The sequence below is a fragment of the Geotrypetes seraphini genome, chromosome 10 (assembly GCF_902459505.1).
Source record: "Geotrypetes seraphini chromosome 10, aGeoSer1.1, whole genome shotgun sequence".
Lineage (NCBI taxonomy): Eukaryota > Metazoa > Chordata > Amphibia > Gymnophiona > Dermophiidae > Geotrypetes > Geotrypetes seraphini.
In genome coordinates this window covers 93,822,330-93,837,684 of record NC_047093.1, presented here as the reverse complement: position 1 = coordinate 93,837,684, position 15,355 = coordinate 93,822,330, and the positions used below count along the sequence as shown (strand labels likewise).

The following is a 15,355-nucleotide window of genomic DNA, read 5'->3' as shown; positions in this document are numbered from 1 at the left end:
CAAAAATTAGTGACAGCTGCAAACGGTCACTGATCTAATGGAGAAGCAGCCTAGTGGTTACAGTAGGGAAACCTGGTTCAAATCCTGCTGCTTCTTATACTATTACCTCCCTCACTGGACCAGCTGCTTCCAATCTCGCTGTGCAGGGCAGGAGAGAGAACTGATAGCAGCCATTCAGGAAGCGGCGCGGGGCCAGGCTTGAGATAAAAAAACATCACTCCTGTCCTGCACAGCGAGATTGGTGGAGGTAGCCAGTCCAGCGAGGGAGGTATTTAAGGGGGAGATTTAAAAAAAAGTTCAGCTATGGTACTCTAGTAGCACCGCAGCTTATCTAATGAGGCAGCTTATCTAACAGTGAGCTTTCATGTCTTTAGATAAGCCGCCCTATTTAATTAAGCAAGCCACACCCAATACACAGGTTTGTAAAACCCATGAATAAGCCGCAGCCTATATATGGGGAAATACGGTAGTGATTATGTGCTGTGTTTGGATCTAAGGTCATGCTGCATGCTATGGAGTGCATCTACCTTGTGTAGATATTCTGTCAGCTGGAGGCTGGTGCAAAACTTAATCAGTTTAGCAGGCCATGGAATTCCCACTACTAGTCTAAAGTTCTCTTTTTTGGTTGGGTCTGCACCTGTGGTTTTAGGTATAGGCGTCAGGGCAATAGGAGATAGGGGTTTTGGGTACCAGCCTTGCTCCAAGCTTAGATTAACGAGGTTGGTTAATCACTCTACAAATGTGGCTAGTGTATGTGTGAGCATTATTGTTTCTTCTTAGCAAATTCATAGCAAAGTTAAAAAACAGCGATTTTAGGATTTTTCATATGGGGAACACAGGGGGACATGCAGAAACCTTCAAAACTTCAAATTTCAGAACCACTCCCCCCACCCCATACATACACACACACACACACACACAATTACCTCACAGTAATCTTGGATTTTAGCAATCCTTTTTCTCTAAAGTGCCCTGCACTTCTAAAACTGCAATTTTTGCCTCAAAATTTGTTGAGATGGAGTCCTTGGGCTCTAGTTCATATGCATATCAGGAATGTGCAAACTTTGTGCCTCAGGAGCATCCTTGTGCGGTGTGGCACCGCTGGGAGAGGCGGGAACACCAACCTTATGTAAGGGAGCAAATTGGGTGGCCAGCCCATTGGGGCAGCCTTTTCTATTTTCAGGGCCTGGTAAAGCTGACACACTCACGTGAAAGGACGCAGTCACCCCGAAGTTCAAGAAACACAAAATTAAGATATCTGGGGGTGGCTCTATGCTCCAGGGGTCCTGGGTCAATGCGGTCTCTGGAGTATCAGGGTCTTGTTCGACACAGCAGTCAGCTGTGTTTATCTACTAGAGGCACACAGAGCAGTCTGTCGATGTGGGAATATCTCTAGGTCTTGGGCTCCATGGTGGCTGCAATCAATGTAGTGCCTTGGGTGTGGGCTCACATGCGTCCCCTCCAGCAAGCGTTGCTCTCCCGTTGGTCCCCTTAGACCAGGGGTAGGCAATTCCGATCCTCGAGAGCCGGAGCCAGGTCAGGTTTTCAGGATATCCACAATAAATATGCATGAGATATATTTGCATCTCAAGTCATAGAAACATAGAAGATGATGGCAGAAAAGGGCCACGGCCCAACAAGTCTGCCCACTCTAATGACCCACCCCCTAAATTCTTCCCTGAAGTGATCCCACATGCTTATCCCATTTTCTCTTAAAGTCCAGCGTGCTGCTGGCCTGAATTACCTACAGTGGAAGACTATTCCAATGATCAACAACCCTTTTGGGGGATGGAAATCAGGTGCATCAACTGAGCCGGCAGGAAGAGCTGAGGCTGCTGACTCAGATGTGAACTCGCACAACCCACACACAACAGCTACTGGCAGGTCCAGACCTGTTGGAAATTTTTGCCCCATAAAATGGGGGGCGTATGACAGGGAGGGATCGGTAGCAACCATGGAGAATTCTTTTGATCATCAGCAGGAGAGCTTTCCATGGCAGGACGACTGCTTTAACGATTCTTATTACCATGGGAAGCTTTTGAGCAGCGGGGCCTCAGTCCAGCCACGTTCCAGTTGTTTGCCTTAATTTAGACCTGTCAATTCTAGAGCTCCCTGGCTTTTCTGTTTAAAACAATAAACCTGGTCAGAATTTATGTGTAAATTACTCTTCTGGCAGTCACACCTACAACCTCTTTAACCAGATCTGTGGGGAGAACAATTTCCTTCTTCATCTGTTCTTTGGGAATCTCTACTTTCCCACTGAGTTCCTTCTAATGAATGTCAGAACTCAGTGGAACAGTCATCACACCCTGGACAGGACCCAACTAAATATGACCTCTGGGTTCTGGCCTGTCCACCCTTAGCTGTTAATGTTAACTCAGAAAAATATCACAGTTTTCCAAGCAAAAGCAATAGTACACATCCTTCTCACAGTAACCTCCAAGTCAACTACAGTGGTGCCTCGCATAACGAACGCCTCGCACAGCGAACGCTGCACACAACGAACTTCATGTCTTGATTCATACAACGAACTTCGTTTCACACAACGAAGTCGCCCAAGCTTCCACGATCGCTGCCGATGTATTGAATCCTTCCGCGCAGGCACTGCAGGCAGTCATTAGTCACTGCGCTTAACGCGTTTCACATAACGAACTTTTCGCATAACAAACTTGCTCCTGGAACGAATTAAGTTCGTTGTGTGAGGCACCACTGTACCTTCTTAAAATTTAGGCAAATACCTCCTTATTCTCTTAGGGGAGTGTCCTGGAATTCTCAGGCTGATCTGTTCATTCTGAGCTCTATGCTTGCAGACAAAAGTCATCTTCAGGCTCCCCTCACCCCCTTCTGCCTGTTGTCTGGGGAAAACCACTGTTATAGGGTTTTGGACCTCTAAACCCCTTTCCTTCTGCAATAACAGCACCTATCTAGTAGCTCCCTTTCTCATCACCCTTCTAGACTCTTCCTTCCAGCTCTCTTCTGGTACGAGCCAGAACTTTTCCATCTGGGCTTCCTATTTAAAAGAGCCATGCCTTATTCTCCTGGGAAAGGAGTCTTCTAACTGCCAACCCTTAAAAGAGCAGGATCTTAAGTCCTTGAACCTAAAGTGTATCCAGAAAAGAGTGGCCTCCAGTTAGTAACACTGCATTGCCTTAACACACAAACAGGGCCCTAGAGCTCCCTCCAATGGCTTCTCTAGGCAATAAAACCCCATTTCCAATTCTGATGAGACTAGACCTCTCACAACACTAACCTCCAGTTTGCGTAAAAAGGTTTAAGCATTGGATAATCTTTCCAATCTTTCCATGAGAATGACGCTGGAGGACCTTACTGTACTAGCACAAAACCAATTTCTGTGTAGATCTGTAATTCATCAAATAATTAGGACTTGAATGGCACTTAAAAATATTTCCAGACCGATGAGGTGTATTTGGCCAATAATATGCTACAGCTAACTAAAACATTCTGGTGAGGATAAGTTTGTGTCAGTGAGGGAAATAGAAAAGTCTGAGGTGCCCTTAAACCTATTGCTATGTGGTATATGCTACAAGTTACAATCAAATATCTAATATTCAGAAGGCCAAGACCCCCTTGCTCGGTAGCAGTCATAGCTGTTGATAAAGGAAAACGATCCTTGGGGTTTTTTTTCATAGACATTTCTTCAGCCTCTTATGCATTTTTTTTTCTTATCTCTCCTACCGTGTTTCCTCGAAAATAAGCCCTAGCATGATTTTCGGGGTAGGTCTTAATATAAGCCCTACCCCCCAAATAAGCCCTAGTTGTAGGCAGCTGTGCTTTCCCCCTTCTCCGCCGTGTAGCTGAACCTCCGAACCCCCGCTGACCCTCCATCCTTCCCTCCCAACCGAACCCCGCCGACCGCGACCATAAATACCTTCCGGCAGAGGAGCGTTGGGCCAGCAGCACTCACTGCTGCTTTGCGACCTTCTCGCTGGGGAATTCCCTCTGCTGCATCACTGATGATGTCATCAGTAACGCGGCACAGAGAAGGCCCCAGCAAGAAGGCCATGAAGCAGACTGTGAGTGCTGCTGGCCCGACGTTTCTCTGCTGGAAGGTATTTATAGTCTCTGTTAGGAGGGAAGGATGGAGGGTCAGCGGGGGTTCGGCTGCATGGTGGGGCGGTGGCAGGTGCTCAAGGGTTCTGCTGCACAAGGGATGGGAGGGAAGGATGGATGGAAGCAGGGCAAGGGTTCTGCTGCACGAGGGATGGGAGGAAAGGATGGTAGCTGGGCAAGGGTTCTGCTGCACGAGGGATGGGAGGAATGGATAGAAGCTAGGCAAGGGTTCTGCTGCACAGGGGTTGGGAGGGATAGAAAGATGCTGCAGAGGGAAGGCACAAGGGGATGGGTGAGAGGGTAGGAAAGATGTTGCACATGTGGGGGAGAGAAAGGAAAGAGGAAGAATTGGGGTGAAGGAGAGGAAGGGAGATATGATCATGTACATGAAAAAAATAAGGCCTAGTGCCTTTTTTGGGCCCCAAATGAATATAAGACGAAGTCTTATTTTTGTGGAAACACAGTAGTAAGACATAGTAATAACATTTGGAATGTGTTTGACCAATGAGAGGCAATCAACATATTATAGAGGCCCATCCTACTTTCAATGAATATGCCTGTTAAACCTGCAGGTTGTCTTTATCTGTCAATAATGGCTGAACATTGAATGTGTATAAAGAAGATAAGTTGGTAGGTATATGAATCTCCCAGTATTTTATAAAGGTCTCAGCCCACTTAAGTGGGAAGTTTCCCACCAAAATCTCTTTCATAGAAGCCTGTACAGGCAGGGCCATGGAATTCTAGCTGAGAAAGCACAGTGGATTGTATCAATACTGCAAAATGTTCTTGATGGATATCAGCTCTTCTTTATTTGCCTGCGCTGGGTGAGCAATAAAGGCTCATTTTGCATTCCCCAAAGCTCTCTCCTATGTTATGCTTTTAGATATTTGTGTATCATTAGCACTAGTATAAGCAATAATATCTGATATGATGGATGCTTTAGCAGCATCCCAAAAAAGAAGATGATAATCTAGGTAGTGGTGTATTTTTTGAGTAGGTATCTTTTGAATTCTTGATTTTGAGTCAAACAAGCAGGATATCTCCAAGTTTTTATCTTCCCATACATTGGGTCAAGTGCTAACTCTATCCATTGGATCAAGTGCCAACTTTATCCATTGGGTCAAGTGCTAACTATCAAAATCTTGGGTAGGACCTATGATAGCTGAGATTATTGGAAAGAATGTTACTGAAGCTAGAATATAATTTATATGAGTGTTGTGTTTACTTGAAATAAGTGAGTCTAGTCTCTCTTACTCGGGTACAGCAAGTGTCAAGGGTCCATCAAATCCAGAGCAGTGTATATGTTATGCAGTCCCCTGGAACTGCCATTCAAATACACCCATTGCTTTGAAGATCTGTCTTGATGGGAGAATTGCAAAGTGGTGGCTATATAAATAAGGCTTGATCAGTCTCAGTTGCTTTAGACCAGTGTATCGTAAACTGTGTGCCTCCTGAGATTTCAGGTGTAACATAACACACTGGGGAGGAGGAGAGGTACATCCTGTAGGCAGTCAGCCAGCGCTGGAATCTCTCTTTCTCTCCGGCCCTCTCCCCTGCTGGCTCCCACCACTGGTGGCTCAAGGCCCACCTGGAAAGCCTTCGTGCATGCACATGACATCACCATGGTGACGTGTGCGCACTTCCGGATGTCTCAAGCCGCAGCCATTACATTTAGTATGCCGCGGCTCAACAAAGTTTATGGGACCCTGCTTTAGACTGTAGAAAGTATTTTTTCCAGAGGTTGAATATTTGGGGTTTGTAGGAAAGTATGGAGTCAAGCAGGATTCCAAGCAACTTGGAGATCTTCTCCACATTTAGTGTCATGCCAGAGGGTAGGGTAGGCTTGTGGGTGCTGATGCCAAACTATGCAACATAATAGATAACAGCACCTTGCCCGACAGTATGGAACAGGACCTGCTCTTATTGGAACATTGGTCCTCGACTTGGCATTGAAGCTAGGCTTCAATGCCAAAAAATGTAAGGTCATGCACCTTGGCAGCAGAAACCCGTGCAGAACTTACACTCTAAATGGTGAGACCTTAGCTAGGACTAGGGCAGAACGTGATTTGGGAGTAATCATTAGTGAAGACATGAAAACTGCCAAGCAGGTGGAGAAAGCTGCATCCAAGGCTAGACAAATGGTGGGATGCATCCGTAGAGGTTTCGTCAGTCGGAGGCCCGAAATCATAATGCCCCTGTACAGATCCAATGTGAGACCTCATCTTGAATATTGTGTTCAATTCTGGAGACCACATTATCAAAAAGATGTGCGGAGAATAGAGTCGGTTCAGCGAATGACCACCAGGATGGTCTCGGGACTCAAGAACCTCCCATATGAGGAAAGACTGAATAAACTGCAGCTATACTCGCTCGAGGAACGTAGAGAGAGGGGGGGCATGATTGAGACTTTTAAATATATCACGGGCCGCATCGAGGTGAAAGACGATATCTTCTTTCTTAAAGGACCTTCAACCACAAGAGGTCATCCGCTGAAAATCAAAGGCGGGCAATTTCATGGCAACGCCAGGAAGTATTTCTTCACCGAAAGGGTAGTCGATCATTGGAATGAACTTCCATTGCAGGTGATTAATGCCAGCAGCGTGCTCGATTTTAAAAAGAAATGGGATATGTATGTGGGATCTCTAGCCGGGTGAAGTCTGGGGGTGGGTCATTAGCGTGGGCAGACTTGATGGGCTACAGCCCTTTTCTGCCGTCATATTCTATGTTTCTATCTATGATTTTCACGTGAATTGCCTCAGTAGGCATTCACTTGATCTAGTGTCATGGTAGCTGTTGAACACAGCCTTGAATCTTCTCACAGCTTGTTGGGGGCCATCCAGTTTTTTTCAGTATTTATATACCATTTATAGCCTTATTGGTTTATATTCAGGTAATCAAGTATTTTTCCCTATCTGTCCCAGTGGGCTCATAATCTATATAATGTTCCTGGAGCAATGGGAGATTAAGTGACTTGCCTTGGGTCACAAGGAGCAGTGTGGGTTTGAACCCACAACGTCAGGGTGCTGAGGCTGTAACTAACCACTGTGCCACACACACCCGTAAATCTGATGGCTTCCAGAGAGAATGCCTAACTTACTAATTTCTTCAGTTTGCACAGGGACTTCAGAACTGATTTTATTGTTGTTGTTTTTATTATGAAAAATAATACTTTGGGTTTTTGTGTACTTGGGTAGGCTTTTGGTGGGGATTTTCCTATCTAGTATATAGATTTTTTTACAAATTTATGTAAAATTATTAAACCACTTACATAGTAACATAGTAGATGACGGCAGATAAAGACCCGAATGGTCCATCCAGTCTGCCCAACCTGATTCAATTTAAATTTTTTAATTTTTTCTTCTTAGCTATTTCTGGGCAAGAATCCAAAGTTCTACCTGGCACTGTGCTTGGGTTCCAACTGCCGAAATCTCCGTTAAAACCTACTCCAGCCCATCTACACCCTCACTGCTATTGAAGCCTTCCCCAGCCCATCCTCCACCAAATGGCCATATACAGACACAGACCAGGCAAGTCTGCCCAGTACTGGCCTTAGTTCAATTTTTAATATTATTTTCTGATTCTAGATCCTCTGTGTTCATCCCACACTTCTTTGAATTCAGTCACAGTTTTACTCTCCACCACCTCTCTCGGGAGCGCATTCTAGGCATCCACCACCCTCTCCGTGAAGTAGAATTTCCTAACATTTGAATCTACCACCTCCCAACCTCAAATTATGTCCTCTGGTTTTACCATTTTCTTTTCTCTTGAAAAGATTTTGTTCTACGTTAATACCCTTCAAGTATTTGAAAGTCTGAATCATATCTCCCCTGTCTCTCCTTTCCTCTAGGGCAGGGGTCTGCAACCTTTAAGACATAAAGAGCCACTTGGACCCGTTTTCGAAAAGAAAAAAAAACTTGGAGCCGCAAAACCATTATAAAACAAATCTAACACTGCATATATTGTTTCTTATCTTAATGCTATATACAGGATCACTAAATTGAAAATAAAATCATTTTTCCTACCTTTGCTATTTGGTGATTTCATGAGTCTCTGGTTGCACTTTCTTCTTCTGACTGTGCATCCAATCTTTCTTCCTTTCTTTCAGCCTCCTGTATGTTTCCTCTCCTCCAGACCTCATTCTCTCCCCCAACTTTTTCTTTCTGTCTCTGTGCCGTCCCCCAAGCCACTCGGTTTGCTGCCACCGCCATCGGGGAACAGCCCCCAAGCCACCGCCGTCCCAAGCTTTCCCTGCAGAAGTGTTGCGCTGACCAGCATTCCGCTCCCTGACGTCAATTCTGACGTAGGAGAGGAAGTTCCGGGCCAACAAGGCATTTCTCCTCATTCCATCCAGCCTGAGCCCCATCTCTCCTTGATCCAGCATTTCCCTTCTGTGTCTGTCAGAATTACCATTCCACCTATTTTCCAGCATCACCCTTCTTTGTGTCCATCTCACCTATATCCCTATCTCACCACTTTTTCAGAATCTTCATTTGTCTCTGTCCTTATCTTTACGCCATGTTCACCATTTGCCCTTTCAATGTCTTTATCTCCCCCCACACACTTTTTCAGCATTACTTCTATGTCTCTATTTCACCTCCTCTTCATGTCCCCTCTGTATCTCTATCCTTATTCAGTAGGTCCTGCTTACCCTTTCTCTTCTTTGTGTTACTATCTCCATTTTCAGCTTTCCCCCCTTTTCCTTTGTTACTGCACCCTGTAGCTAGAATCTTTCCACCCTCCCTCCACTCCGGCCCAGCCCAGTATGAAATATTTCCTTTTGTTTCCCTCCCCTCTCTCTTTCTCTCTCTCTTCTGCTCCCTCACCCACGAGTCCTGCATCTGGCCCTCTCCCTTCTACCTGCACCTGGCAACACCCCCCTGCTCCGCGGCTCTCTTCAGCAACTCGTCAGCAGCAGTGATCAAGACAAGCTGCCGACATCGAGGCCTTCCCTCTACGAGTCCCGCCTTTGTGGAAAAAGGAAGTTGAAACAAGCGGGACTCGCAGAGGGTAGGCCCCGACGTCAGAAGCTGCTGCTGAGTTGCCGAAGAGAGCCGCGGAGCAGGGGATGTGGCCGGAAGCAGGTAGAAGGGAGAGGGAGATAGGAAGGCTGTAGATCTCCGGAGCATGACACCGACCCCGGCCAGGATGATTTCTTTTTCAGGCACCTTACAAGTCCAGCGTCGCGGGGGAAATAGCCATGCTGAGCAGTGAGCTCAGCACTACACAGATGAAAGCCTTGCTTGCTGATTGGTCCGGCGGGGCGGGGCCGCCGACCAATCAGCAAGCAAGGCTTTCATCTGTGTATGTGCTGAGCTCACTGCTCAGCATGGCTATTTCCCGCCGCGACGCCGGACTTAAGCTGCATGCCTGCGTGACACACTACCGGAGCCGCAGCAAAGGTGGAAAAGAGCCGCATGCGGCTCTGGAGCCGCAGGTTGCCGACCCCCGCTCTAGGGTATACATATTCAGGTCTTCCAGTCTCTCCTCATACGTCTTCTGGTGCAAGCCTCCTATCATTTTCGTCGCCCTCCTCTGGACCACTTCAAGTCTTCCTACGTCCTTCGCCAGAAACGGTCTCCAAAACTGAACACAATACTTCAAGTGGGCCTTACCAATGACCTGTACAGGGGCATCAACACCTTCTTCCTTCTACTGGCTACGCCTCTCTTTATACAGCCCAGCATCCTTCTGGCAGCAGCCACAGCCTTGTCACACTGTTTTTTTGCCTTTAGATCTTCGGACACTATCACCCCAATGTCCCTCTCCCCGTCCGTGTATATCAGCTTATCTCCTCCCAGCATATACAGTTCCTTCCGATTATTAATCCCCAAATGCATTACTCTGCATTTCTTTGCATTGAATTTTAGTTGCCAGGCATTAGACCATTCCTCTAACTTTTGCAGATCCTTTTTCATATTTTCCACTCCCTCTTCGGTGTCTACTCTGTTACAAATCTTGGTATTATCTGCAAAAGGCACACTTTTCCTTCTAACCCTTCAGCAAAGTCACTCACAAATATATTGAACAGGATTGGCTCCAGCACCGAACCCTGATGGACTCCACTACTCACCTTTCCTTTCTCCGAGCGACTTCCATTAGCCACCACCCTCTGGCGTCTGTCCGACAGCCAGTTTCTAACCCAGTTCACCACTTTGGGTCCTAATTTCAGCCTTTCAAGTTTGTTCAACAGCCTCCTATGAGGAATTAGAAACATAGAAGATGACGGCAGAAAGGGCTACAGCCCATCAAGTCTGCCCACTCTGCTTACCCACCCCCTGTCTATGCCCTAATGACCCAATTTCCTTATCTTGACCCTCGTAGGGATCCCACATGGGTATCCCATTTATTCTTTAAGTCTGGCACGCTGTCTGCCTCGATCACCTGCACTGGAAGCTTTTTCCAATGATCAACCACTCTCTCTTTGAAGAAATACTTTCTGGTGTCGCCATGAAATTTTCCGCCCCTGAGTTTGAGCGGGTGCCCTCTTGTGGCCGAGGGTCCCTTGAGAAAGAAAATATCATCTTCCACTTCGACACGTCCCGTGAGGTACTTAAATGTTTTGATCATGTCTCCCCTCTCCCTACGTTCCTCGAGAGTGTAGAGCTGCAATTTGTTCAGTCTCTCTTCGTACGAGAGACCCTTGAGCCCCGAGATCATCCTGGTGGCCGTCCGCTGAACCGATTCAATTCTGCACACATCTTTACTGTAATGTGGCCTCCAGAATTGCACATAGTACTCCAGATGAGGTCTCACCATGGCCCTGTACAATGGCATTATGACTTCAGGCTTTCGGCTGACGAAACTTCTATTGATACAACCCAATATCTGCCTTGCCTTAAATGAAGCCTTCTCCACTTGATTGGCAGTTTTCATGTTTGCACTGATGATTACTCCTAAATCTCGTTCTGCTGAAGTTTTCAATATTCACGGGCCGGCTCTGCCCCTAGCCCCCACGAATATTGAGGGAGGAGTGTACTTATAGCAGGTGTTTTTTGAAGACAGCAGGCATATATTATCACTACCTGCCCACCTCCCCTAGTTACTTAGCTTTGTTACTGAATTGATGGTCCTGCGAGCCAACATCGGATGGGAAGGCACTGATACACACGGAATGGGCACTGCCTAAAGATTTAAAGTGACAGTGCACTTGGTAGTATCCGTACCAGGTTCCATGAATGACGTCGCCCACATGTGAGCATATATGCTGTCCTTGGAGAACACCTGCTTTCTGTCCTGATTTTTGACATGAAGGCAGAAGGAGGACTTGATTGCTGACATTTTTTCATTTGATAGATTTTAGATGGTGCATATATGTTTTGGTAAGACTTCATCCCAGAGGATATGCTAGAGATAAATGAACTTAGTCACAACTCTAGGGGAACTTGACACTTTTAGATAGAGGTTGCATTGCATTTTTCTAGTAAAAGTGTGTCTGTCAGAACTCTAGAGGACGTGAAATCAATAATTAATTTCCTTTGTGTATACAAGTATGTTTTAACACTCTGCTTCTCACTCTCCTAAAAACTAGGACGATGGTGGCTGGACGCCAATGATTTGGGCCACTGAATACAAACACATTGATTTGGTGAAGCTGTTGCTTTCCAGTGGAGCAGACATTAACATTAGAGATAATGTGAGTTTACTCCCTTTCTAACTCAATTTACTGACTTGAATTAACCTTTTAATAATAAGAATCTAATGGTAGATTGTGATCAGCCAGTGAACTACAGCAGGTGTTTTGACTGGATACGGGGGAAAAAAATAGCGTAGCACTTGTCCTCTAACAATTCATCTGTCATCACTACTCTTGTCAGCAGGTTCTCTATGGTATGTATAAGAGAGATTCTGAGTTGGGAAGAAGCCTGCAAAACTAAACTGTTAAGCCTGCAGCAGAGTTCTCTTTCAGACGTTTCAATTCAGAAGAGAGATGCTACAGAGCATTTTATTTAAAAGCCTTCATACCTGTTGCAATTCTTAAGCACTTTGGCCCAAATTCTGTAACCAGCGCCTAAAGTTAGGCACCTATTTTGGAAGCACCCATCAAGATAGGCGCCTATCTAAATTGAATAACAAGCCCAATTAAACTTTTTAATCAGCACTGATTGAAACATAGGCGCCTATCAAGGAAAACGCAATTCTGTAAAAAGGCGCCTCTAAAAATTTAGGCGGCCTTCAAAAGAATAGGCACTATGCATGTTAGGCGTGGGCGTGGCTATGTGTTAGGCACCTTCTTACAGAATCACTACTCTTAAGCACTCAACTAGGTGCCTAACTTTTAAGTGTGCCTAGAGCTGGCCTATTTAATGGGTGCCTCCAAAATAGGTGCCCAAATAGGTGCCACTCAGCGTGATTCACTAAACAGCACCCAATTTTACTTGAATCACGCTGAACAGTGCCTATATAGGTGCCTAATTTTTGGGCACTTCTTATAGAATTTGCCCTTTTGTATGTAATTAGATAAAAGGTGCCTATGTTAATAGAACAGGAAAACAGCTATTTTACAAAAATACATATATCTTTATAAAATACACAAATATTGTATCTACATCAGGGGTGTTCAACCTTTTGGCTTCCCTGGGCCGCATTGGCCGAAAAAAATGTTTCTGGGGCTGCACAAACACGCAAACGCTGCAGCAAGACAGGAGGGAGCCGGCAAGACGGTAAACACCCGGGGGCAGCAGAGGAAAACACTGTATCACCTTCGACCGGGGCCGCACAAAATACTTCACGGGGCCGCAGGTTGGACACCCCTGATCTAGATAGAAGGCATGGACATTATGCCTACTCAATAGCTGGTATAAATGTATGTGTGTACAAGAAGTGGGATCATGTTTATTTTATAAAAGCACATAACAGTTGTGACTCCACCTATGCTTTGCCAAAACTGCACCCCTCAACATGCTTCATATACAAGTATGCATTGGCTTTCATTGCATTTACATTTAGCTGTGTCCTAATTTTATAAGATCCTTATTTATTATTGTAAATCAGAACATTCTCCTCACTTAAAATTGGCACTCAAAATTGCCTGTGGAAATTTGGGTACACCCAATTTCTGCACACACTTTAATTAAATGTTGAGACAATTAGCGCTGATAATTGTGGACTAACTATCAATTATAGGTGCTAACTGGCAACAGTTATTCACATGCGCATCTTGCTGTGCTCTATTCTATAAAGATGCGTATGTAATTTTTTTATGTATGGATCTGAAAGCATGGGCAGGTCATGGGCGTTCCAAGAAATTACACGCGCTGTTACAGAATAATTTAGGTGCAAGGATTTATACCAGGTTTCAGCTGATGTAAATCCTCACACCTAAAAGTTAGTTGCTGAACCCAGCGCTAAGTTCTATTCTATAAATGGCGCCCAACTCAGAATGTCATTTATAGAGTAGTCCTTAGCACTCAAATTTTTTCAGTGCCAATTTTTCGACACCATTTATAGAATTTATTATATGTAAAAATGGTTTATAAAGTTTTGTATAACGGAAACATGGCTCCCCACTATGTTGTATGAGACATGAACTTGTTTTTGGTTTTTTTTTTAAATTGTATTGCTCTGCTTTTGGTTGTACTTTAAGGATGGAATTTTCAGCCCTTCTTTGTGATTCAGCTTGGCTAATTTTCTGAGCACAGATAGGATGATTATCCACCCACATTGATATCACCCAGTTCTGTTGATACAGAATAGTGTCTCCAGATAATTCTGGAAAACTTGTGTATATGATTGCCTGTTGGTTTCGACACAAGAGGCAGGTGATCTACAAACCTTATTAGTAAAAGAAGACAATGGATCAAAGAAGATGATGAAGAGCAAAGTTGTTATTGGGAAGGAGTGTTGTGGTGGATGTCAGCAGTCCTTACCTCTACTGAGGGAAAGTGTGCTTTTAGAATCCCCCTTAGTTGCTGCTCCTGATGCATCCTGCCATAGGCAAAATGAAGCCACGTTGGGCAATTTTAATGAAGTTTGCTCTTCTCCATATTCTATGATTTGCTTACACTTCACATCACAGTGTCCCTTTTGTTCTTGTTTTTCTGCGGATACAGCAGATGCATTCCATATTACATAAGAACATAAGCAGTACCTCTGCTGGGTCAGACCAGAGGTCCATCATGCCCAGCGATCCGCTCACGCAGCGGCCCATCAGGTCCAGGACCTTTATAGTGATCCTCTATCTATACCCTTCTATACCCTTTTCCTTCAGGAAATTATCTACCGTATTTTCACGCATATAACGCGCGCGTTATACGCGTTTTTACCTACCGCGCATACCCCTCGCGCGTTATACACGTGAGCGCGGTATACAAAAGTTTTTCTACATAGTTCCCACCCCGCCCGACGCCCGATTCACCCCCCCCATCAGGACCGCTCGCACCCCCACCCCGAACGACCGCTCGCACGCGCTCCCACCCGCACCCACATCCACGATTGGAGCAAGAGGGAGCCCAAGCCCTCTTGCCCGGCCGACTCCCCAACTCCCCGACAATATCGGGCCAGGAGGGAGCCCAAACCCTCCTGGCCACGGCGACCCCCTACCCCCACCCCGCACTACATTACGGGCAGGAGGGATCCCAGGCCCTCCTGCCCTCGACGCAAACCCCCCTCCCTCCAACGACCGCCCCCCCCCAAGAACCTCCGACCGCCCCCCCAGCCGCCCCGCGACCCCCCTGGCCGACCCCCACGACACCCCCACCCCCCTTCCCCGTACCTTTGGAAGTTGGCCGGACAGACGGGAGCCAAACCCGCCTGTCCGGCAGGCAGCCAACGACGGAATGAGGCCGGATTGGCCCATCCGTCCCAAAGCTCCGCCTACTGGTGGGGCCTAAGGTGCGTGGGCCAATCAGAATAGGCCCTGGAGCCTTAGGTCCCACCTGGGGGCGCGGCCTGAGGCACATGGGCCCAACCCGACCATGTGCCTCAGGCCGCGCCCCCAGGTGGGACCTAAGGCTCCAGGGCCTATTCTGATTGGCCCACGCGCCTTAGGCCCCACCAGTAGGCGGAGCTTTGGGACGGATGGGCCAATCCGGCCTCATTCCGTCGTTGGCTGCCTGCCAGACAGGCGGGTTTGGCTCCCGTCTGTCCGGCCAACTTCCAAAGGTACGGGGAAGGGGGGTGGGGGGGTCGTGGGGGTCGGCCAGGGGAGTCGCGGGTCGGCTGGGGGGGCGGTCGGAGGTTCTTGGGGGGGGCGGTCGTTGGAGGGAGGGGGGTTTGCGTCGAGGGCAGGAGGGCCTGGGATCCTCCTGCCCGTAATGTAGTGCGGGGTGGGGGTAGGGGGTCGCCG

The 15,355-nt window shown here is 46.7% G+C and overlaps 1 protein-coding gene across 11 annotated transcripts in view; it reads left to right on the top strand.

Annotated features, from left to right (window-relative positions):
* EHMT1 (euchromatic histone lysine methyltransferase 1) overlaps positions 1 to 15,355 on the top strand; it is a 642,972-nt gene that overhangs the window by 525,382 nt on the left and 102,235 nt on the right. For all 11 annotated transcript variants that reach the window (XM_033961438.1, XM_033961434.1, XM_033961436.1 and 8 more), the window contains one exon: positions 11,600 to 11,704. In XM_033961438.1, coding sequence (XP_033817329.1) covers positions 11,600 to 11,704 — 105 coding nt within the window. The remainder of the gene's footprint in view (positions 1 to 11,599; positions 11,705 to 15,355) is intronic.